Source organism: Monopterus albus, unplaced genomic scaffold, assembly GCF_001952655.1.
Source record: "Monopterus albus unplaced genomic scaffold, M_albus_1.0 scaffold256.1, whole genome shotgun sequence".
Classification (NCBI taxonomy): Eukaryota; Metazoa; Chordata; class Actinopteri; order Synbranchiformes; family Synbranchidae; genus Monopterus; species Monopterus albus.
Genome location: NW_018128136.1, coordinates 36,766 through 62,551, shown reverse-complemented (window position 1 = coordinate 62,551; position 25,786 = coordinate 36,766). Strand labels below are relative to the sequence as shown.

At 43.7% G+C, this 25,786-nt stretch overlaps 2 protein-coding genes across 3 annotated transcripts in view; one reads left to right on the top strand and one right to left on the bottom strand.

The window, feature by feature from the left end:
- tnrc18 (trinucleotide repeat containing 18) overlaps positions 1-13,904 on the top strand; it is a 50,651-nt gene extending 36,747 nt beyond the window's left edge. The window contains exons 21-32 of the mRNA XM_020621268.1: positions 77-666; positions 901-1,062; positions 1,633-1,774; positions 1,867-1,984; positions 3,558-3,633; positions 4,366-4,474; positions 4,909-5,025; positions 6,303-6,455; positions 7,321-9,056; positions 9,173-9,409; positions 9,614-9,688; positions 10,204-13,904. Of these exons, the coding sequence (XP_020476924.1) occupies positions 77-666; positions 901-1,062; positions 1,633-1,774; positions 1,867-1,984; positions 3,558-3,633; positions 4,366-4,474; positions 4,909-5,025; positions 6,303-6,455; positions 7,321-9,056; positions 9,173-9,409; positions 9,614-9,688; positions 10,204-10,410 (3,722 nt within the window). The 3' untranslated portion in view covers positions 10,411-13,904. The remainder of the gene's footprint in view (positions 1-76; positions 667-900; positions 1,063-1,632; positions 1,775-1,866; positions 1,985-3,557; positions 3,634-4,365; positions 4,475-4,908; positions 5,026-6,302; positions 6,456-7,320; positions 9,057-9,172; positions 9,410-9,613; positions 9,689-10,203) is intronic.
- A 4,987-nt stretch (positions 13,905-18,891) lies between these two features.
- Positions 18,892-25,786, bottom strand: part of slc29a4a (solute carrier family 29 member 4a) — a 19,997-nt gene continuing 13,102 nt past the window's right edge. For both annotated transcript variants that reach the window (XM_020621248.1, XM_020621247.1), the window contains 4 exons: positions 25,429-25,543; positions 25,127-25,314; positions 24,056-24,296; positions 18,892-23,818 (listed from right to left, as the gene is read on the bottom strand). In XM_020621248.1, the coding sequence (XP_020476904.1) occupies positions 23,664-23,818; positions 24,056-24,296; positions 25,127-25,314; positions 25,429-25,543 (699 nt within the window). In that variant the 3' untranslated portion in view covers positions 18,892-23,663. The remainder of the gene's footprint in view (positions 23,819-24,055; positions 24,297-25,126; positions 25,315-25,428; positions 25,544-25,786) is intronic.

Sequence of the window (25,786 nt, the reverse complement as noted above, 5' to 3'; positions counted from 1 at the left end):
TATCTGCAGGATCTGTGAGTGTGTGAGGGGTATGAAGAGTTTTTACACCATGTGACCCTCTTCTGTCCTCCGTCAGGTTCGTCAGAGTGTGAGTGGTCAGACTCTGGCTCGGACTTGAAGCTGAGGAAGTTCCCGTCTCTGCTGCATGGTAAACGCTCCGCCCCAGAGCTCCCTCTCTTGCCACCGGCAACGCGCCGCGTCGACCAAACCAGCCCCACCAAGCGGGATGAAGCTCTGCCTGTCAAACGCAAGCCTCTACCCAAACCGCGCAGCTCTCCTCGGTCGCCACGGCAATTCAGCTTCGACCTCGCCACCGGCTCTGGGTTCGGAGGCTTCAGCGAGGACGAGGGCTGGAACCGCAGACGTAGTGAGAGAATTTTCCTCCATGATGCCAGCACTTCAGCCAATCAGATGTCTGTGTCAAAGCCTGCTTCCATCAGTCAGAGCTCCTCCTCCAGCTCGGCGCCACCTCTCACCCTGAAGCCCGCATCCAGACCCAAACCCACTCCACCCAGCAGAGAGGGGAAAGATGTGGTCAAGGTACGACAACAATTTGTCTGTTATTCATCGACTTCAATGACAAAAACCAAAGATACTGAAGCTTCTGTTTTACTCTCTTGTCCTCCAAACTTCGATTATCTCACATCCTTTTGTCTTCCTCCACTTGTCTGAGTGTGTGAGTGCCAGCAGGGCTTCCCAGTGCTTCAGTCGCTGCAGCTCGCCCCTGCTGACTGAGTCATGCTGCTGACAAGAAAGGACAACTGCAGGCAGCCTGGCAGCATCCCACCCTCTGTCTGTGTGTGTGTGTGTGCGTGTGTTGTGTGTGTGTGTGTGTGTGTGTGTGTGTGTGCCCGTGCCTGCAAAGATATAGTGCTGTCATTCACTCGTATGCATGTTTAATTCTGTGTTGTGACTTTTGGAAACCAGAAAAAGAAGCTGAAGGACTCTCCTCTGCCTGTGAGCCCGTCCACTCTGTGCAGTCCAATCACAGACAGCCCTGTGGCTCTGAGCCTCAGCCCAGCGCGCAAAAGCCAAACGAAAGCCAAGACCAAGGCCAGAGAGGTCAGTGAGATGATGGATCAGCTGCAGAGTCTTTATAGATTAGATCATTAAGACAAAACCAGAACATTTTAGCTGTTAAATGTGCACACGCCTACTTTCATCTAAACACAGAAACAGTAAGTATCAGTAATGAGCTGATTGTTTGTTTTGTAATTAGCACAGTTTGGTTCTGTTACTGAGAGAGAAAAAAGTAAACCTCTTGTGTGGTGTGATTTCTGCCAAAGTGTTGCATTGCTTTCCATCTGCCACCAGCCAGAACACCAGTTTGTTTTGGAAACACTAAAGCAGGCAGAAGTGTGTGCAGGGCTCTTTGTGGTGTCGTATAAGATGTGTATATCGGCAGAAAACACCGTGGATTCAACAGCATACGTGTTGTAATATGTTCCGCTTTGAAAAGTTAATGTGTGGTGTGTGGGTGAAGAGTCTGAAGTAGTAGTATCGCCTTATTTGTGATCGACATCACAGTGGCGCAGTCATCTTTTGGAATATAAATGTCAAGCAGCCGACTTTTTCCCCCTGGTATGGATAATTAGTTCTGTGAAGTGAAAGCCCTTCCATGTGTTTGTGCAGCCGTCCCGGGGCGCGGTGAGCCGGCTCATGGAGAGCATGGCGGCAGACGAAGACTTCGAGCCCAACCAGGACAGCAGCTTCAGTGAAGACGAACCGCTCCCACCACGCAACAACAGCATATCAGAGAGGTCCTCCACACCTGGTAGGTTCATGCAGATGCTGTCTAGCAACACACGCACACTGAATAATCACATGCACTAGATATTTATTGCTTTCATTTGCTGCTGCTTTCAGCTGCCGTGCAGTGTGTGTTGGACAAAGATTCTCTGGTGGACGGGCTCAGAGTTTTGATCCCGATGGACGACCAGCTACTGTACGCAGGACACGTGAACACTGTACACTCCCCTGACATGTGAGTACACACCAGGAGACATTTAAACTTTAAACACAGCGCAGTGAGTGATTTGTGCCCTTTAGCAGTGGAAACACACACACATCTGTTTGCACTATTAAAAGCCGCAAATCAGTCAGTGTGCTCCACTTTGTTCCTTTCTGAAATCTGCTGTCCTTGATTTGATAAGTACCTGATGCAGCTGCACATGTGCAGGTACAAACCACAGGGACCTGATACAAAACTCTGCAGATTTTTAAAGTGTATAACACAGAAGCAAGGATTTTAACTGATCACTGCAGGATTTATTCCTGCATGGACACTCTCTGTAGTGCTAAAGAATAGAATCAGGGGGAAGCAGCTTGCACTTCCATGATTCAAACCAATGAGAAGGGCTGCATTTTTTCATGCTGGGTGTGTGAATCCAGCCTAACTCAGTTGTTGCTTTTACACTTTTTTTGTAGCTTCATGATTAAACAAAGGAAATGTGTTAGTGTGCTTTAGAGGTGCATTTTGAACCACAGACAGTTTATAAAGTGAACACAGTGAGGTGTTTACAGTCGGCGCCATCTTTTCTGTTTGGATTTTGGCGTGTTGCCTTTACTGAACACACAGCCACACTTCCTTCCTGGTGCCCACCAAACTGCAAAATGATATAGTACACACTGCCAAGTGTGACACAAAGTTGAGTTTGAATACACTAATGTCAACTTCACCTCATGTATAAACCACTAAAACTGCCTCCTGTGCACCACAGATGGAATGAGACATCTAGATAGGAGGCTGCTGCAAATGTACTTTAAACATCAGCTTAATGCTAACATTAGCTAACGTAGCTAAACCAGGCGGCCCACAGCGCCAATCAGCGACCACGGGGCTGACATCAAAACCTCCTATAAGCCCTGAAAGTGTACTAATGGAACGAGATCATCCGAAATTACCACCATTACAGTATTGGAGGCCATAAGTGGAAGTCAGTTTTGGTCGTCAGTGACATTTACTTAAAGCTGTGGTAGATGCAGCTAGCCGTTTCTCCATGTTTCCACCGTTTGTGCTAAGTTAAGCTGCAGGTTGTAGCATCAGGTTCAACAGACAGACATGAGAGTTGTGTTGATTTTATTATCTAACTTGTAGCAAGAAAGCAAATCATCTTATTTTCCAAAAAGTGAAACTACACCTTTAACATAAACAAACTTGCTAACACACAAACCTGAAAAGCTCATTCATTACACTTGGACCTAATTTAGGCCATTTAGCTGATGCTCAAATCCAGAGTGGCTTAATTAAAAGATGACAAACAGACTCAGGTCCTGTCCAGACAGGATTAATATTCCAGGGGGTGTGGGTATTAGCTCTGCTCAATGCCAGACAACATTGTAGCCAGAATTAAGGTAATAACAGCCCCCAGCCGCTACACGTCAAGATAAGGGCTCGTTGCTGTCTGGCAGATGATTTACACTCCTCAGAATCCTGACCTGACTCTGGAAAGTGTCAGTGTTGTAAAAGGCACTGGGCCTTGCAGCACACACTGACCCCTGGGCCTTGCAGCACACACTGACCCCACACTTCTAACCCCCATGATTCCCCGCTGCAGATACAGCGTGGTGGTGGAGGGGGAGAGAGGGAACCGACCACACATCTACTGCCTGGAACAACTGCTGCAGGAAGCTGTGAGTCAACTGGATGTTTTACTAAATGCTCCACATCTCGCTCTTTTTCTGCAGAAGTTAGGATTGGATTTCAGGAGTTAAAGTTATTTTTCTACTTATCAGTATTATCCTGCTTTTATAATGGACAAGTTCAGTATGACTATTTGACTGTGTTTCATTAACAGCTCCATGTATCAGTATTAACCAGCTCTTATGCATGCATCATAGTCATAATATTCAGATTTGAGTCAACTAGTAGTATTTCTCGTCTTCTTGGTGAATAATTGTCATTCGGAAAACTGTAGATAAGATGCTAACCACATGTCTACTTTCAGTTAGAAAGAAACGCCTGATAATAACAACACACACACTGCTTATTCGAACATTCTAGAGTATTTGTATGAACCTTGTATGAACCTTGAGTCAACAGATTAAAAGATAATATGAGTTCCACCCATGTACAGGGCAGTCCCAGCCCGAGAAGATAAATGTGAATTACTTCCTATTATCAAGGCTCTTGGAGACTTGTCATCTCTCAGAGCCCAGTGCTGTAATAACTCTGCATTTAACCAGAAGAAAATAAATCTACGTAAAGCTGATTCTTGATTCCTGAGTGTTACTTCTTGGGGCCTTCAGATAGAAGAACCGGATGAATCTAAAACAGACGCATGAGATGTAAGGAGCTAGAAGTGTGAAATAATGTGTGTGAGAAGTTGGTGTATACCTTAAGAGTTCTTAAATGTGTACATGCAGATCATCGATGTGAAGCCTCCGTCCGTGCGCTGTCTCCCAGAGGGCACCCGCATCGCTGCCTACTGGAGCCAGCAGTACCGCTGCCTGTACCCCGGCACTGTTGTTAACGGTACGACGACAGCAGCGAAACACACGCCTGCCACCTACATGACACTTTAATTGTAGCAAGATCTCAAGGGAGCTGCTCCTTCAGTGTAAATGCAGTGTGATTGTTTTTTTTTTTGGATGAGTCAGATGGTTATGAAAATGTATTTGACCTGGTTTCACTTCTTATTGTCACTTTCAGCTCAGTGTGCTCATACAGTGAAGTAAGAGTGAGACCTTTGGGGTTACTGTACTGGCATGTGTTTAAAAATAGAAATTGTTTCTTTGTACTTGTGACTTGTATAAAGATCAGATCACATTTTCTGACCAGTTCGTGTAGAACTCCAGGTCATTCCACAGAGTTCACATCTCGTCCCTGTATGTTACAAAACTTGTTCTGTTTGCTTGAATGTGTCCAGATAAAAGAGTCACTGCTGACTTGTGACCTTTCACAAACAGGAAGCTCAGATATCGACGAGAATGATGATCTCATCACGGTGGAGTTTGACGATGGCGACACAGGCCGCATCCCCCTCTCCCACATCAGACTGCTGCCGCCAGATTACAAGATCCACTGTGAGCACACACACACACACACACACACACACACACACACAGAGACTTTACAATTATGTACAGTCACTTCCTAGAGACAAATCTCAACCATAAGCACTGCCTGTCTAACCCTTATCCTTCCTTTAAACTTAAGTCATCGCCCTAAAAATCAATGATTTATGACTGATTACACCAAACTAAGTGTGTAAACAGGTTGTGGTCCCTGTAGTGTGATAATAAGTATACACACACACACACACACACACAAACACAGCACCTCAGTCAATCATGATCTCACTAGATTTTTTTCTTGCTGCCACTTTCAGTTTTCAGTTGAAACGGAGCGAGAAAGGGGCGAACACACACACACACACACTTTTTCTCACTTTCACATGCAGATTTCAGTTTCACTGTACTACCACCGCTGTGTTTGAAACAAGTTATATCTACTGTGTGTGTGTGTGTGTGTGTGCACGGTTGCGTTGCTATGATCATGCATCTCTGCATTTGCATGTGCGTGTGCAGCAGAGAGCTGCTAACTTCAGCTGTTCCTGTTCGTTGAGTGCTGTGATAATGTTCCGTTTGTGTTCACGCTGTTTCTGAGATGTGTTGATTCACCTGTGTGATCATTTCGGTAGTTAGTGTTACTGCATTGTGCTGACAGGTGTGTCCATTTGTATTGTTGAGGCTCTCTGTATAACAGTGCAGTCCAACAGCAGCATAAACTGCACTCTGACACAGTGGAATCAGCACTTCGCTGTGACAGTTTGAACATAAAATAAGCATTATCGTCTTCACAAAGAAGGATTTAGCTCTGAAGCTCTGATGAGTCTGACTCAGTTTGAACTAGGTGTACCGAACAAACTGACAACTTGGTACAGAGCATTGTTCCTAAAGCCTCTTTCTAGGCTCCGTCAATGTCCAAATCAAATACAGTGGAGGGAAAATGGAGCTTCCAGAAGAAGCAAACAACATTGAAGCACTGTGAGAAATTATTTATAGAACACCGAGCTCAGTGCATCTTGTTACATCAGGAGCTGGTGCAAGCAAAGGTGCCGCCAACATTAATGAGGAAATAAACACTGCAGCATTCACACATTCAAAAAGACATAACGGTGTCTAAACAGCAGATCATCTTGGCTCAGGGGCGAGGTTAAAACACAATGAAACAGACAGCAGCATTCCTTTATTCAGATGTGTATTCTTGTTAAGAATCTAAGCTGAAATGTCATGTAGTCGCTGAAAGAGAAGCCTGTGGGTTAAAGCATAAGGCGTGTCGACTCTGTGCCTCTCTCCAGGCGCCGAGCCGTCCCCTGCGCTGCTCGTGGCCAGCTCCTCCAAGAGGAGAGTCCGCAAATGCAGTAAAGAGGGCAAAGAGGCGGGAACCAAGCCAGAGGAGACGGCCCCAAGGATTAAAGGAAAACCTGGTCGCAAACCCAAATCCAAACCAGGTGAGCTGATCAGACCGTCTCTTCTCCAGGGCTTGACAGCATAGATAATGTTCCCTGAGTCAACCTGACTCTAACGTATTAGTGGTTTCACAGAAATGACTGATCAAAAGTGTCAAATCTGTTCAATTTATTAAAGAAAGAAAAGATGTTTCCCTCAGGAGGTAAAAAACAAATGGAGGAGGTGCTTATTAAAATAAAAGTAGTGCACTAAGTACTGCCATCACTTTAACTTTCCTTTGTCTTTGAATTGTTCCATGGGACCAGTGAAGGACATCATGGACGTGCACTGTGTTCCTTCTCTGAGTGCACTAATTTTCTTTTAAAGCAGAAGCAAATCTGTTTCATTATTCTGAATAATAATAAAAATAAGTTCCATGCAATTTGTTGCTGTTCTCATTTTAACATGTTGTATCAAAAAGGATTGAAATCAGAAATCCTTCTGTCATGTTTGTCTTCTGATGAGTCATTTTAAAACAGAAGAGGAAACAAAAATAGCCCAAAGCTCGGGAACGTCTTTCATCAGACATCTAATATTTGAACATTGCTGTCATCACTGATTTGTTTGCTCACAAAGCTTCTTCTTCTTCCATAAAATCCCGTTAGTCTGTTACTGCTGCTGTAATACATGGCACGTTGCAGGTCTGACATGCTGACGCTGGCTGCGTTTCAGCTGGGTAAGCACTTCTTAAATGCAGTGTTTTGGTTTCAGACTTGTTTTCTTGCTGATTTGTCAACTGTTTTCAGCAAGGCAGGCTGCAGACCATAAAAATCATGAAACCACACAACGAAAACATCAGCGTCTCCAGTGTCATGTGATCAAAAAAAGAAAGCTGAGCTGATTTTTGTTCTTCATTTTTATTTCCAGAGACGTCCATGAACCCAGATGGCCGAGAGAAGGCCGATCCTCCGCCTTCCTCCACCCAGCCCACAGAGAGACCAGCCAAGCCTGCCCAGGACAGGACCTCCTCTGTGCAGAAGGCAGCTCAGGAGAAGCCCAGGCCAGCATCACGGCCAACAATGGGAACCCAAGCAAAACCTGGCCGCAAGAGCTCCACCACGTCACCCGCGGGTAGCCCTACCCTTCCCAACCCTGTGCCCAGGAAGAGTAGCTCCACCCAGCTTGCTGCTGCTAAACCGGCCCATGCTCCCCCCCTTTCCCTTTACCCCTCCACCTATGGAAAGGTCCTGACCGTGGATCTATACAGCGAGCCCAACCTCAGTTTATACAGCAGCCAGCGCAGAGAGAGAGATAGCACCAGCGGCGTCAGCCCCACCACCAACAGGCCCATGTCTAGACCCAGTATGGCAGCTACTGTGCCGAAGCCCAGCGCTTCGTCCATGCCCAGACCCACTTCTGCCTCCACACCCAAAGCCAAACCCTCTTCGGACCATCACAGCGGCTCCAGGTCCAGCCTCAGCTTTGGACTCGTACCCAGCCCTATCTCCAGGCTGTCAACAGGCAAATCCGTCTCTTCTCTGGCTCTCACGCCTTCATCATCTCCACTGTCATCATCATCATCCGGCCCCCGGCCTAAACTGAAGATGCCATCTGACCAGCTATCCTCCAGCTCTAGGCCCAGCTCCAGACCCAAGCCCAGCCAAAGTGATGTGGGCTCGGTCGTGAGGCACAAGCCTCTGACTGCAGAACCACTCGTGAAGCTCGACCATGAAGGCGTCACCTCTCCCAAGACCAAGAAGACCAAGGCTCTGATGTTGCTAGAGGGTCGGGGCATCCGACGAGATCACACCTCGATCACTGCAGCCTCGGCCAATCAGAAACCGCTAAAGCCTAAAGTGAGAGCTCCTAACATAGACGAAGGCCCACTGGAGAAAGACTCCACCTATAAAGCACCTGTGCTGCCTAAGGATAAGGCCGACAATCGCGGAAGTGTTGGTAGAGGACAGGAGGTGGACACAAGAGAGGAGAAGCATAAAAAAGATGAAAGAAAGGAGGTGGAGAAAAGGGAGGAGAGGAAAATGAAAGAGGAATCTCAGAGTAGCAGCAGCTCTGAGTCGGAGGAAGAAGAGGAGAAAGAAAAGAATAAGAAAAAGAAGAAATGCACTTCAAGCTGCTCTTCCTCCTGCTCTGGTTCCTCCTCCTCGTCTTCATCGTCGTCGTCCTCATCTTCCTCTTCCTCTACTGATGACTCCTCCTGCAGCTCAGATGAAGAGAGGACCCCCACTCCCCCACCAGGCCCCGTCTCCTCACCTCTAGTGCAGGACAAACCGAAAGAAGAGACAAAAGAAGAAGAAGAAGAGGTAAAGCAGGAGATGGAGGTGAAACTGGAGGAGGAAGACCTGCCTCCTCCCTCACAGTCTCCTGCCCCTTCAGCCTCTCCGAATGCTGCTGCCGTTGCTCCGGCTAAGCCTGTTAAACCAGCCACTGGGAAGGGCTCCGGGCAAAGGGGCCGCCCTCCGAAACCAAAGCCCAGCGGAGGAGAGGGGAAGGTGGGGAGGCCGAAGCGGAGAGAGGGGGTCCACCTCCCCACCACCAAGGAGCTGGCCAAACGTCAGAGGCTTCCCAGTGTGGAGAATAGGCCCAAGATTTCTGCTTTTCTCCCAGCGAGACAACTCTGGAAATGGTTTGGGAAACCCACTCAGGTGAGAGGAGAAGTCACTCATTCATGCTTGTTCTTTTTAAGAACCATCCTCTGACTTGGTCCAGATATTCTTCCTTTCACGCAGTGATCAGTTTGTCCTCTTCTGACCCCCTCCAGAGACGCGGCATGAAAGGCAAAGCTAAGAAGCTCTTCTATAAGGCCATTGTGCGTGGCCGAGAAATGATTCGCATCGGTGACTGTGCTGTGTTCCTGTCGGCCGGTCGGCCCAACCTGCCCTTCATCGGCCGCATCCAGAGCATGTGGGAGTCCTGGGGCAGCAACATGGTGGTCAGGGTCAACTGGTTCTACCATCCAGAGGAGACGAACCCTGGCAAGAAACTCACAGACAAGAAGGTGGGATTTTTTACTGTTGGTCAAATAAGAGTCAGACTGTCTTAGCAGTTATTGATCTCTTTTTATTTCTCATTGAGATTATAATGACACTCGTCAGAAAAATTCAGAAAACGATCTGAATACTTTTGGATATTGTTTCCTGATTCATCCATAGCCATTATCAGACAAAATGTATTTTTCCCTGTACGTCAACCTTGTTTCCAGAACTGGGATCAGATTTGCGGCCAGTCGTTACCAGCAGCTCTGCACTCGTCTATCCAGAGGAAAGACTTCATGGAGGTGAGAAACTTATTTAGCCTTTTCAATAACCTGGTGCATTTTATTCTGACCATAGAGTTAGAATATGCAGAGCTTATCTAGAGCCCAGGAACAGCAGTGGTAAACTAGACGAGCCAAAAATATAGGTGAATGTACCAAAATATAATAGTAAAATCAGTCAAATGAAATGAAAAAAGAAATCAAATTTAGCTTTTTTAACAAAAGTTACCCACAATCAATTGATAAAATGAATTAAAACATGTTATTTTTGCTCTTCTTTGTGTGTTTGAGAGACTTTTAGCAGCTTTTTGCTTGTTTAACAGCTGAAGGGAGGAAAAATATGAAGTTTATATTTAGTTTCCTGTCCATTTGACTTATTTAACTGAAAGTATTATTGGTTGAGGTATTCAGGTATGTTTTCGACTTGTCAGTGTTGGGGCTCCACTCACATCAGGTGAACGCAGTCAACTGTCTGGTAGAGTAGAAACTCAGCTGCACGCTGCTTCATCCAAAGTGTGTGTGTGTCTGTGCTGCAGCGCGCCCTGTACCAGTCGTCTCACAGCGATGAGAACGACGTGCAGACGGTCAGCCACAAGTGCCTGGTGGTGAGCGTGGAGGAGTACGAACAGATGACCCACACGCGCCGCTACGCCGACAGCGAAGACCTCTACTACCTGGCCGGTACTTACGAACCCACCACCGGCATGATCTTCAACACTGATGGCGTTCCAGTAGTCTGCTAAATACAAAGCCTCTACGAGAAACCAAATCGTGACCCAACTCACCAAGTTTGGACGCCACTGGGAGTCGAACCCGACCTGTGGGCTTTTCACGACTCATGACTGACTCGATGACACCGTAATAAACTTCAGACAGACCGTCATGAACAGATACTACTACTACAGAGAAAGGAGACACTAGAGACAGTATTAAAAGGAACTTGTCTCCTGAAACATTTGCACACACAGCCTCCATTAACACATGTTGTTCTGCTCGGTGTGATCATGAGAATTTTTCAGAACACATACGGGCACTTCAGTCTCCTTTTAGATGTAAATATACTCTGCACGAAGACACACATTTACACTTACACATGCACAAACACTTGTAAATACTAAGCTGTGTAACACAGTAATATAGAGGAAAATATGAGTGTTTTATTTTCATGTAATAGATTTATGTCAGAGTACTTTTTTCTAAAGAGGTAATCAGTTGAGAAGCTTTAATGAACTGTGAATGAGGATAAAGAAGGGAGGCCGGTGTCTGTCCATCCGCCCTCCCACGCCCCACACGGACAGACACACACGCTGGTGGTGTGACGTTGTGATTATGATGTTGCTGTGGTGATGTTACGGTCATGTTACAGTCATATAAATGTATCTACAGAACAGCAGGAGCGACAGACAGATGCAGAGAGGGAACGAGAGGTGGAGGCTGTCCAACAGAGAGCACTTAACACTTCAGCTCTGTCCTCCTTTCATTTAACCCTTTCAATTCCCTTTGACAATCCTAACTCAGGCAGGCAAACTGTCTGTGTGCCACTAAAGCTTCTGACTCCCTCAGAGACTCAGGCTAAAAAGAGAGGAAGTAATCTCGTACTATTCAAAGCACTTCCCATTTTCACCTTTGAGTTTCTTATGCTGAAGGAAAAACCCACCCTGAAACATTTAAACACTATGGAACTACAACAGCTGCTGCTGATGTTTCTTGTTGTTTGCTCACTTTGCACTGAGGCGGAACAACAGTACAAAGAGAAATGGATCCTAGAGGGGGCTCCAGTGTCTCCGCAGCCTGTCTGGAGTGTTGCAAAGCATTCTGGGGAAAACTATGAACTAAACTGCAACACGTGCTTGATAAGTGCAGTGAACGAGACAGGTGTAGTAGTCCCAGAGGGTGGATGTTTCCTCGTCAGGTGTGTTCAGAGTTGGAAACATTGCAGTCAGTCCAAGAGGCATCAGGGTCATGACACTGATAAGAGTGTGAAGCTGCCAGCACTGATTAGATTGACATAATCAAACTTTAACACTCATCTTCCACCGTTTGGCTTCATATGTCAGCTGCAGTATTTTGAAGCCTCTAAATGTCCCATGTCACTTGTGTTTTCTTTCTTTTGCTTCTGCTGTTTTATGGATCTCACCTGCTTATGATCACATTTCACCCCCAAGCAATCATCATTGACATGAGTGCACTTTGAATGAACTCCGCTGCAGAGGAGACCTTGACTGGGATTCGTGGGCCTTCCTAGAGTATTTACTACCGCTCTCCTCTGCCTACTGGTGAAACTCCTCCCAGCTTTTTAGATACAAACACACACGTCCACGTCCCTTTGCGGCGCTTTTAGCTGCTTATGAATTTGCTCTATGTGCCTAGTCGAACCGTTTTTAGCATGAGACTTTTTGAATGTTGTGCGCGGACTTGTGAGCATCTTGAGCGGCCTTATGATGATGATGATGATGATGATGATTCGCCAGATCTCTCCCAGATGCTCTTACCATCATCCTCAGCTCCTGAAGGTGCTGAGGAGTAATCACATGGCTACTTCCGGTCTGCTGACATCAGAAAACACCTTTCTTCTGTGATTATAGTTTCAACAACCCTCCGTTCCTGAGCTTTTAACCCACATACTGTCGTTAGGCTTTTGTGTGGAGAGTGTGTGTCAGATATATCAGTATCTAGGCGATATGCAGTGCACAGGATACTGTATATATCTGTGAATATTGTTGTTTTTCTTGTTTCTTACCATGTTTCCCTGTCTCTGTTTTCCTGCAGAGATTCAAGATCATCTTGTTGATATTCAATAGTTTTAATATTTTCTACTCTTGAGGTCTTTTGTGTTTGTCTGATTTTATTAGAGTCTATATTGTATTTGTGCTCATGCTGAGATGGCTGCGCCACATCTGGCGGGCGGTCCAATGTGTTAATTTTGTTGATGTGACATTTTCCCTATGAACTACAAAAGACGTCTGCTAGTGTGTCTGTGCACGTTTGTATACAATCCAGACATGTTAGCCACCTAGGAAAGGAGAGTAATGTGCTGCTAGTTTGTTAGTATTGAAACGGTGTTAACCAGGTACAGAGGGACTCTGTGTTTGCTGGATTTACTCGATTAGTTGATGCCAGAAGCGCCCACTTGCTCGTTTGTCAGCTCCTTTCAGGCTGAAACCCGATGAAGAGTCCTGCCTGAAGTTCACATGTCTGCAGACAAAAGTGTACAAGTTCTGAGTGACAGTTGGTCAAATGAACCTCTGGTGTCTCAGCTGTGGGAGTGTAATGGAGACACAGGTCGTGCCAGTGTTGTGAACAAAGTGCCCCATTATGAATGTTTGTTTACCCCTGGAGCTGCTGAAGCACTTTTTTTCTCTGTGTGTGTTTGGGTGGGTAAAGGAAGTGAACCTGATGAGACACCCTTATCCGTTATTATTACACACACATGCACACACATACTTACACACATTTGTAACCCTTTGAGGTGTGTGTTATTGCCTTCCGATCTCTATTTGCCCCCTAAGCCCAGCCTTAGGCCTTCAAACAGGGTCCAACACAAACACACCAACTCCCCCCTTCGCCTTCATTTTCATTTGGTGTCGTGTTTTAACAGCCTGCGTTTGTATGTTTGCTTTTTATTACCATTTATGTTTTACTTGTCTGTAAAATGTTTCATTTTTGCCGTGTTTATCTTTTTCAGCTCTTTTTTTTTTTGGCATGTTTCTTGTCTTTTTCTCCTCCTTTGCTTCCCCTCTCTGAACAATCGTCCACGCCTCTCAAGCGATACTGCTGACAGGCACTGGGAGCTAGCTGCTAGAGAGAGAGAGGAATGGAAGAGAGAGTATAAGAGAGAATGGGAGAGAGAGAGAGAGAGAGAGAGAGGTGGACTGGAGGCTGGTTCTTCGTCTGCTGTTCCTTCAATATTGTTATTGTCCTGTTACAGAAAAAAAATTATTTTGAAAATAAATAGAAAAATCATCTAAGTTTTGTAAATGATCCTTCACTGACTGAGGGGAGAAAGCTGTCAGATTATACTTTGTACACATCTAATCTTGTAAAAATGCAAAAAGATGACATTTTAGAGATGAAATTCTGTCGCCCTGTACTGTATGTGTAAGCAGCTTTTTTTTTTTTTTTTTTTTTTACAGACAGCAACCACGTTTATCAGTGTTTCTTTTCATTTGTTTTAGTAACTCAATATTTTATAGGTAATCAATAAACAGATGGAACTGTACACTCAGTGTTCTCTGCATCTCTGGTGTGAGAGTCAAGCATTTTAATTTCTCTGAGCTTTTTTCTTTAAGTACTTTTACACTGTGGATTTAAGAATCTAAAGAATCTGAGTATTTCTTCCACCACTGGTTTTTGTACAGAATAAACAAATGAGCCATAATATGTTAAAGCTAGTTGTTTCCAGTCTGTGTGCTAAGCTAACTTAAAACTACATGTACCTGTATGAGTGTGGCATCAATCTTCTAATCTTATTCTCAACAAAACAGTGACTGTGTTTACAAAAGTGTTGAACCTTTAGCATCACCTCCTCCTCCTGCCACCAAAAGAAGCAGCTCACTCATCCACATTAGTTCCTCTCATGCTTCTTTTTCTTTGTTTTAGTGCCTGGATTTAGTTTGAGTGGACTGCCCCTTTAATCAACCATTCCATCAGGCCTCCATTTTGGCAGCCCACTAATGAAGCTTCTGGCTGTAATAAAATGGAGGAAAGTTTGGCCTTCTGTGCTGATGTGCAGAGCTGATGGCAAGGGAGACATTCTCCACTGCTGACTGTTCATGACTCTGCCCTCAAAGAGCTGCCCAGGATGTGTGTGTGTCTTATGGATCCCTGTGTGTCCATGTGTAATTAAATCTTTGCTAGCATGAATTGAGTGTGTGGTCCTGTTTCAGGGTGAGAGCAGCAGTCAATGGTTTGACCGCCAAAAGACCAACATCAGCACCTGCTGAGAGCTTCATCTGACATGCATGGATACACCAGCACAGACAGATACCTACCTCAGTAGCAACCTACACAGCCTTCTGTGGGTGTGTCTGTATGCATGGCTCTTATTGGTCAACATTACACAAACAGAAGTATTCTATTGGCTGAGCCTTTGTTGCAGCTTCAACACTGATCACAAACAGTTTGAAAGGCTTGTTCTTCAGACTGGAGTTTGCTCACAGACTAACACAGCTCTGTTTGTCCTTCCACACCATTTTCTGAAAAGAGAAAAGGGCTTTTTTTTGTTTTTATTTCCAACTTTTCTGTCAGCGTGTCTTCCATATGCAATCAAACATCAGGATATCCGCTTCAAAATAGTCTGCTGTGGAAGGGAGGTTTTATTTTTAATTATAATTTTTAGTTGTGTTTTTTTTTTTTTTTGCTATAAAAACAAAATGAAAAGTTTCCTGAATAGTAGATTTAAATACATATTCCCACTCCATTGTCATTTAACAGCCAGAATCTTTAATTGAGTTTGTCTTTGTTCACAGTATCTTTTTTTACGTATGGAGATGGTTTTCCCCTTTATGTAGTCCTCGTCCATGATGGTTGAACCCGGGTTCTTAGTTAATCATGTACGCTGTTTGATTGGTCAGTTTGTTGCGGTTGCCGATAAGTGTTGACAATGATTGGCCAGCGAGGTGTCACGTGTTGTCTGCCCTGGCGGCCCCCTGAGTTAAAAAAAAAAAAAAAAAAAAAAAAGTTTACAACCATGGCGGAAAGCAAGGCGCGCCAGAGGAATGCTCAAACATTTCGAAAAGACAAAGAAGCGAGAATAAGAGTAGCTAAACGTAAAAAAAGAAGCTAAAGTCAACTGTGTTCTTCTTTTTCAAAAGTCTCAAAATTAGAATGCGGCACGAGCGCGTCCTACGCCTCCGTTACAGGTGCTCCACAACTTTGTGACAGCTACAGCTAATGTTAGCATGGTGCCTAACTTGAGTGCCATGAGCCAAGAAAGCAGCCGTGAAGACTAAGCAGCTACTGACGCTACCGGACACTGAGTTCCAAACAATTTACAAAGTACTTCTACAAAGACGGTCACCTGCGTTTTAAAACAGACCACCGACGACGACGAGTGGTGCCTCAGCACCTGTACACATATTGGACCAGATCCGTTTTGTTTTGTTTGTACCTACTGGGCCAAAGTGGACCTGGAGACTTGTCAAAACAGAGACATGACCTGTCCACCTCGGTAAGTTAGTGTTTAATTGTAATACTTGTTATTCTGGCGAGATGATCCACACTGTTTGTGCAGTTTACAATGCATGTGGTGTTGTTGGATCAGCGTTACTGTAGTGTTTGCTGTTGTGCTGAACAGTTGGGGAGAGATCCTTGTGTTATTTGAAAGATTTATAAAGTGTAAATTAAGTGAATTAATATACAGTAGGTTTGTAGTGGTAAGGTTTGACTTAGGTTTAGTGAATCCATGCGATGGTGGAAAAGGGCTGGCAGACCAAGGACAGGATTCACTAGCCCCTGGTGTTGTCTTGTACAGTATGGGAAGGTTTCAGACCTTTTCATTTTGCTGTGTTTTAGACTAATCTCAAAATGGATTCAGTTAATTTGTTTATCATCGATCTGCACACTACACAGCGATAGAGTGAAAATGGGTTTTGGACTGTTTTGTCAATCTATTAAAAATAAAACCAACTTTGATGGTTGGACATGGTGAGACATTTGAAGACACCATTGTTGGCTCTGGAAAATCAAAATGGACACTTTCCCTGACATTTGACATTCTGTAAATAAATCAGGTAATCAAGACAATAATCAGAAGATTAATCAGTGACCCTGCTGTTTGTATTTTCACTCCTTTAGTCATGGTTTTCTTTCATATGTCACCATCTGGGTGTTTCTTGTATTTGTCTTCTGATACAACCCATGTGGTGCTATTATGGCAGCAGGCATATGGACGTTGACTATCACGGTTGCAACAATGACATAGTCCAGTACAATAATGATAGAATGATAAAATGTATGTAACAGTAACAGTTTGGTTAGGGTTAGAGAAAGGTCATGGTTTGGGTTAAATACTACCTTTGTTAAGGTTAGAGGAACAACAGTAGTTGTACATGTATGACTGGATGTTTGTGTATGTACAACTTGTGTGTGTTTTCTTTGTTTTCTCTGGCTTTTGATCGCTCTCTCTCCTCACCCTTCACTGTGTCCCTTGTTCCTTTGCCTCTTGTGCTAAATTTGAATGTGAAATGACAATCGAGCCTTGCAAATATTAGTTCAGAGTGTGATCCCACGTGGAAGTGTGTATGTGATGTACTGCATGTTAATTAGCTTTCTATTATTCATGCTGACAACATAATGAATGAAACATCTCAGCCTTTGTATTTCAGGCATGTTTACTTTTCGTTCTCTCTCTCCCTCCCTCCCTCTCTCTCTCTCTCTCTCCCACGCACACACACATACAGCTGCCATTGTGGGTATTTTGACAGGGTGAATGTAGCTCTGAGGACGAGGTGAATACGAGACAGCTGAGTCCAAATCAAGATGTCCAGCTCTTCCTAATGAAGGAGCTAGGACATCATTCCCACAGAGGAAGGGGCAGGGGGGGGGTTAGTCTCTAACATTTCTCTCAGGAGTGTCCTCTGTGCTGTAAAACATCACATGTGACTCTAGTGGAATCTTAACTCTGGTAACTTGATGTACATATGTAAGTTCTGATCATTTCAAGACGACTTAAAGTTTCTATCTTTAATCTTCAGAACACTTTTTTGGGATAGTAGAGTTGATTCTGAATTACAGTATTACATTTCAAATAACTTAAACATATTACAGCCTGTTTTACGTGTACTAAACCATATTATGGTCATGCCAATAAAGTACATTTAGTATTGAAGAGGAAAAAGGACCTCAAAGAGCTCAAGCAAAGAAGTGCAGAGAAGAGAATGGCTGGCAGATCCAGCTGGTTCATGTCATTTTCAAATGCATAACTATTTGTATATATTTGTCTTCCCATAGTTCTTTCTAGCACTTCCTTCTTAAGGGTTCACTCTACACCACAGAGGCAGTGAAAACAATAAAAGTAGTATTTATAGATGTGAAAATTCCATTTTCACATCAGTAAATGGCTTATGCAAACAAACAAGCTGATTGGTGCTGCATTGCTACTGATCCTGATTTATGGCACAAAACACGAAGCAGGCGTTTGCAGGTTTCTTGCAAAAACAGATGTTACACAAGTGATAGGCTGTTGGCTAAATCTGACAGGAAACAGTGGGTTTATGAGACGTGGTGTTAATTGTGGAGAAAAACAGAACAGTAACTGTAGTTCTACTGAGTTCTATCATCATCTGTTTATGGCACTCATACCGAGACCTTACAGTCCATTTCAAGAGGACATACTGACCTTTAAAAGGCAGCACCATTCAAACACAGGCACATTTAGAGTGGAGACGTTTACCCTTCCACTGTCTTTCAACTTTCCCCTGTTTCCTTCATCGTACTCATCCTCTCTCCCTGTCTGCTGTATGTGGAACAGAATGACTAATGATCAGTTGATCTGTCACACGCCAGAGACAGAACGAGCACAGACTCATACAAACCTACAGACACTTCATACAGTAGGTACATGCACACAGAGGGACAAGAGGGGCGGCGTTGCTGTGACCTCAGGACCTCTCTAACACTAGAAACACTAGAAACAGTAGCAAATGTAATATGTCTGAATGATTCTTTATCATGTCTGCATTTGTATGGTTGCGTGTCATGAGCAGAGACACTGTCACGCAGCAGAAAGGTCGAAGGTCAACACCAGTATTTCCCTTCAGGAGAACGTCTTTCTTTCAGTCTGGGGCTCTTTGACACAGATATCAAGCTGAAGAAACACAAAAGCTCTGATCCGTGATATACAGTCTCCACACTAGTATCCATTTGGACCCAATGTCCTCATACCGCACAGCCCTAGGTGCTGTTCTCTGAGCAGCAGCTCTCTCTGCTGGAGAGTAGCAGTTAATGCTGATTTCTTTCATGCACAGACTTTATTTCATGTATTGGTCCCTGCAGGAAGAATTCAGTCTTGCTGTCACTGGTCAGAGGATGAAAAACCACTTTACATTTGTCTTGGTTTTGTCAGCTGCCACTACCTGCTCACAGACTCCAGTGGTTATATTCAGGACCCATGACAAAACTTATAGCAGATAAAATCAAACTTGTCAAATAGAAATAGCAGCAACTCACATAAATGGAGGTAGCAGACAGAGATGTAAACAACAGTTTTATTGCACACTGCTGACTGTACAATGATGGGACAGTTGGAGCCAGAATCAGTAACTGAAATCCACTCCACTGATGCACTAAAATGCAGGTCTGGTGTGCACAGCACCAGTGAAATAAAGCATATTTACAATAAAACAAAACTGAACTGCAAGGAATTTGGCAATTTTACTCACAATTTAACAAGTTTTGGAGGGTGATATTAGTCATATAATTTGATATTTTCAACTCGAGAGTTGAATTGCCACTATGTGCATTCGACCCTGGCTCATGTCTAGCCCCAGCTCGTGCCCCTCAGGTATTAGCATACATTCGATTCACTGAGAAAAACCCAGAAGGTTATTTAAAAACACATAATGATGTTCTGAAGTTATCAGCTGAATCCACAAAGAAAAAAACTGAGTTCAGTGAATGGGGGGAAAAAAAGAACTATTTTTAACTCACACAAGCTACAAATCTGTTTCTGAACCACAACAAAGACAGCAGCCTGTCAACTACCTGGACAAGAAACAGAGTCACCACTTGGGAGAATGGTTAAAAATCATATTTAACCTGTAGGACAAAAAATATTTTTCATGCTGATTGTTAGAAGAAGTGATTTTAAACAACCTTCTGGATTTTTTTGATATTGAGAATGAGAGGTTTCCTCTGTGACCCAAGCTGATTGCTGGTTCACCTCATTGGATAATTTCCCTCCCACTTCTGAGAGGGTTTACATTAGATACCAAGACTCAGGAGTAGATTCTGGGGGAAGTAAAGTCTAATTCCCTATAGATATGTGTTCCCCCTTATTTAACTCTGAATTGAACCCTAACCAGTTGTGTAGTTATGATACGTGACCCTAACTCAAACCAGCTACCTCTGCACACTCTGAGCTTTGGAATCTAACATTTACCTTCCAGAAACCAGGCGCAGTCAGAAGAGTCAGGGCGATGAGCTAAACTGAGTCTGTCTGTTGAATTCTGCAGTTACTCATATGGACTTTGTGTCAAAGTCAGATCAGCCGCTCAACCGTCATGTAGTAATAGTGCCAGCACAAAGGCCAGATTTCACTCACTGCACCTGATTCTTAATTTGGACTCTCAGATATCATCTGCAGACTATCTGTTGTTACAGTGGATCTACAGTACACAGCATAGTATTTGTATGAAGTCTCGTTCTTTTCACACCATCCTGGCATTTCACAGTGTTCAGTCTAAAATAGTCAGTGCTATCACACACTGGGACTGATTTAAAAACAACAACAAAGAGGAAGTCACATGGCAAGCTGACAAACATCCGACCTTGACGATGAGATAAAAAGCAGAATTAAGAGATTTCTTTAAAGCCTGCGTTTGCATGCAGCTGGACTGCGAACATCATTTCCCAGCGGGGAAATAACCTCCAATCTGCAGAGTCGCTCTCTGTGTTCCATCAGAAGCCAGATCTTTCCTGTGTGCTCTACAACTCTCTCTACCTGCTGTCTAACGTCCGCCTTTGGTTGCATGCGCTCGCACTTCTGTCATAGTGATTTTGTGAGAGCATTGTGGCTCTGCTCAGGTCTGTAATATAGTGGTGCTTACTCTGCTCTTAAACTCATAAGTTGCCCTGGATAACAGTGTCCAGCTGATATGTTCAGAAAAGATAAATGATTCATGAACAGTGGAAGGAAACATCCAGAGCCATTAATAAGACGTGAAATTGGCAGTTTTAAACGGATCAAAATTTGATTGTGGTCAAATTCAAGAACATCTTCAGAATATATTACTCGTTGTGTTATAAGACTGTCTTGAAGACAGTAAAATGACGCAGTATTTTAAAGAAATACTTTTGAGAGTTAAGTTTATTCACTTTCTAGCTGAGAGTTGGATGAGAAGATTGATACCGTTCTCATATGTGTACGATAAATAATAAGCTACGGCTAGCAACCAGTTAGCTTAGCTTAGGGAAATGGCTAAAGCGTGCTGTGCTTTGTAACACCCCACGAGCCACAGCTGTTCACTGTGGCCGCCCTGTTGGTAGGAGGAAGTAGCACAACTGGATAAAGGCAAGAGATCTGTCCACAATTGAAGGCATCCTAACTCACTGAATTTACAACCAGAAATGCCAGAAATGTATTTACTTGAATAAATTAAGAATGCGGATTTTCATAGCAAAACATTTTGTTTACAACAAAGGTTCAGTTTAAAAGTTTAAGACATTTTTTTCTCAAGCTTCACAGTTATGTATTTACTTATTTTTCATATTTCCATTTTAATTTGAAATCATGATTGTAAAAGTAAAATAAAAAAAAATCAACATTTATTTTATTTATTAATACAACTTTATTAACTTTATACTACTGGTTGAACTGAACCCTTCTACAGAGACACATACAAGGTGGATGAATCATCTCTGTGTTTGTATCTACAGCCGACCTGCTTCCAGTCTTTATGCTAAGCTAGGCTAACTGGCTAATAGCTTCATATTTATCATACACACAGGAGCGTGGATATCTTCTCTTCTGACTCTGAACAAGAAAGCAAATGTTACTCAGAATGTTAAACTAATCTGAGAAGGTAACTTGGGAACTTTGGAAAGTAGGATCTCACTTCTCTCAAAATGACCCTGTAGTTTCATCCAGAGAGAGTAGGAAAGTCAAAGAAAGAGACTTTTCATATCCTTTAATGACACATCTGACCAAAAATAACTAAAAACCCAGCAGCCCAGTGAGAGCACATAGGCCTCAGGCAGTATGGCACCATCAGCACAGTGGGGCCTACAGTAATGAGGTCAGCTCCAGAACGGGACCCTACAATGCTGCGAACAGCGCCAGCGTTCAAGCCGTCACCTACATGATGTGGTGTGCTTCATGCCTTTCTACACTGAGGCCTGTTTCTTCATAATGTATAAATGCTGAGCTCTTATCGCTAAAAAAGTAAACAGTGGAGGGAGTTAGAAGCTGGGGTGGGCTCAGCATCTGTGTTAGAAACTAAAGGGAAACAGGTGCTGTCCGCATCCATTCCACCAAATAAAGTTCCAAAAATATGAATCTCATACTTTCGAGAGCCTTTCACATGGATAAAATAAAAGCTCTTCACTGCCTTGAGTGCAGTTAATTCTCTATATTTACAAGTTTATATTCGCTCGCTTCTCAGCTACTACCACCGGTCAGAAACCGGCGGAAAAATTTGGCACCGGTTTGTTACCTAATGATATTCCACATCAGTACACAGACATTAAACACAGACACAAGCATGGAGGGGGCAGGAAAACTCACCTGCCTCACCTGGTAAATTCATACAGATTGTTTCTTTTTTTCAGTTGTGAGGCAGTGCAAGGAATCATGAGAACATCACTGAACAAACAGAAATCTGCTGCTAAAAACAGATGAACTGGAAGAATGTTTTGTTTGTTGGCCTATAAAGAAGCACTGAACTCAAACTTACCAATTCAAAGGAAGTCAAGTTTCTGCAGTATCCTACATCACACATCCATGCCATTAAAGGAAAAATATATTTTACAAGTTTTAAAGCAGTGTTGTCGGTTCAGACATCCGTCGTTAACAGCTGATATCATAGACATTATGTAGAAGATGGACGAAGTGTTGCCACTTTCCTCCACTTTGCAAATAGGAAGCCAAAATATTGTAATTACGGCGGCTGGCGTCTTGGTATTTTGTAACCAGATTCTGCACAGTAGCGACCGAGTAGTTGAGTGACATATCAGATCGCCAATCAAAGCTGTCAAATCATCTGAAATAATACCCACTTTTTATATAATTAAATAACTTATTTAAAAAATAAACTGGTAAAAAAATGACCAGTTGTACACACCTCAGTGCATAATATCTTTGAAACAGACAGAAATCACCTCTGGGAAAAAATTATTTGATTTGTACTCTGAGTTCTATTCTGACTCATGTCCCATTTGCTAACATGGAGGGGGCGGGGTTTATGACCCATACTGCAACTAGCCACCGGGTGTCGATCAAGTCACAGTGGCCTCACGATGTTTTTGATTATTCATACAAAAATTCATCAAATGTGTTAAATTATTTTATTATCAAATGAGAGTTAGGTTTATGTCATGTCAATTTGAATAATTTAGACTTTTTTGAGACATAATGTTTTGTTTAGTGTTTTGGCATGTTGGATGGATTGATATCCTACAATACCCATGAGCCTTGGGTGTTGGGAATGCAAGTAAAACACAGTGCCATAGTTGTTGAAACAACTGGTCCAAATCCACTCAGACGTCAGGTCTCTGTGTTGGACAACAACAGATCTGAAAAATCATGAAATGTAACATATGTGACCTAAGACACAAAGTCTCGCTCCCTGCAGTGGAATATCGCTTGACGTTTTACTGCACAATTGTCAGCTGATGTGTTGGCACACACATGCAGATGGTAATTTCGCTGTCAGACACTCAAAGGGCCTGTGCCGGTCGGCTAACAGGTGCACGGCTCCTGCTCTTCACCTCCAGTGAAGTGTTTGTCACAGCAGAGCTGCGTAGAGAAATCTGCCACGCTTTTTAAAAACAGTTTCACATGATTTCCTCACTTTTTTTTTTTACCTTTTCCAGCTTCTTTTATTAATGAGCAGAACTGAAGCATAACTTTGACAAAGGACAATCTGACAGAGGATAATCAGAAACCTTTAAGGTTGTTTCCAGATGTTTGCTCATCCTCTGCAGCTGGACTTGAGTCCATTAACCTGGCTACTTCTCCTTCCAGGATTTTGCTTGTGTGAATGGCTTTGGGTGTGTGTGCATTTATGAATCTTTACATTCATGTCTTTGTACACGTGTGTGTTATTGTGTGTGTGGACATTCAGTAACCTGTAGCATTGGCAGGTGTGTGCATGTTGGGCATGGAGAAGGGTGCTCCTGTTGCTCCTGCAGCTGGAGCTGTGAAGCTGTAGGCTGCGTAGGCCACAGCGGAGCCCAGCATCAAGCCTGTCATATAGGACACTGTCATGGTGTTTCCTGCAGGGAGACGCAGAGAGACAGAGCTCGTATAGAGTGTAAACTGACTGTGAACAGTTACTTGATTACCAAAATTGCGGCGGACAAATTTTCTGTCAACTAACATCTATTTAGAGATTGTGCTATTTTGAGATGTTTTCACCTTGAAATCAGACTGATAGAACACAAATAAATCAGCATCCCCAACCATTACATAATATCTCCACACACAGTTACCCACTGAGGTGAATAACTCACCTGCCAGCTCCCTCTGTTCCGGCGGCACTTTGCCAGCAGCTTGGATCATCGGCACGGATCCAAAGTAGCCATTGGTAACTCCCATGAGGAGGGAGAAGAGGCAGGGCCAGGCGGGATGGGACAGGGTCGGTGCACCGGCCGGGTACACACACATGACGAACAGGGGGATGAAGACCACCCTGAGGCAGGAGAAGAAGAGCAGGCGGCTTCCAGACCAGTCGTACGGCAGCGCTGCCAGGATCTGAGGAGAGACAGGGATATGGTAAATGGTAAATGGTCTTATACTTGTATAGCGCCTTTCTATGATTTACATCACACTCAAAGCGCATACACATTATTCGGCCATTCACCCATTCGCACTCCCAAGCACTCACGCATTCACACAACTGGGGGTTCAGTGTCTTGCTCAAGGACACCTCGACATGTTGACTGGACAAGCCGGGAATCAAACCGCTAATCCTCCGGTTAGGAAACGACCCGCTCTACCTCCTGAGCCACAGCCACCCCCATATATTTCAGCAACAGTGGGGGTTTCAGTTTTCTTTTGCTTTGATAAATACAGTTAACAATGAAATATGAACTTTAGGCCAGCAGGTGCCATAAGTAGGATCTCTATGGAGTAACGAAGAGGTCAAATGCTCACTTTAATTTTGGGCTGCTGAAAACATACGAAGACGACTGGATACCACTCAAAAACTCAACGATGTATTCGTCAGTATTTGCATAAAGTACACGTGCTGGGTCCTGGAATGATGTTATTAATGTGAAAGTGGACCTGCAGGGGAGGGGGTAGTAGTGCTTGGTACGAAACAATACCGTTAGTACCTAATGTGGAAATGTTCCAAGATTTCTAGTTTGCGACTTATGAACAAGGGAGAAGTTCAAACTATATGAAAAATCTAAAACTACTCTTTGTGCTTCAAAGGCTATGATTATTTGTCATAAAATTATAATTGTAACCTTCCAGTCATGAAACCATCTCAACATTTTGCTTGTCATCTGTCTTTTCTCTGGAGCTTCTTCACTTGTTTTGATCTTTTTTACCTGAGAAGTTAAAAGTTTGCAGCTCACCTTGCCAACAAAATCTGACATGTTGAAGGTGGCCATGATGAGGATGGGGAGCCATTCTCCTAATGTGGGGTTGCGTATCTCCGACTCCAGCCCAGGGAACAGACACAGAGTGATGCTGTAGGTCACTGCGATCGACAGCATGTAAGCCCAGATCACACGGGACACCACGTAACGATGCAGGATCATGTCTGTTTGGGGAAGAGTGAGATGTGAAAACCTTCTCAGCGTTTACATTTCAAATCAATCTGGTAGAGTCGGAGGGTAACTGAGCAGCGAGTGCACCAGATTAAAACAGACAGTACCGCGGACTCCTGGCCAGCTCCTCCTTAACTTGGCTTTTGGGGTATCAAATCGCACATAGGTGCCCCCCACAAAGTCTTCAGTGCCTTCTTCAGTAGCGGGCGGTCCTGTATTTCCCTGAAGACACACATACATTTTAATTTATTTCAATAAAACAAACACAAGGGGCAATATATTAACCTTTGTTTGTTTCCATTGTATTTCCAAACATGCTTTATCGAGAACATCTGGTTAATAAATATGATTAAATTAATCAATTGACCACTAGACCCACGACAGTATGTCTGCACTATGCAGTGCAATACCTGTAAATATACACTGTACATATAGATACACTGAATCCAGACTCTGTGTGTATAT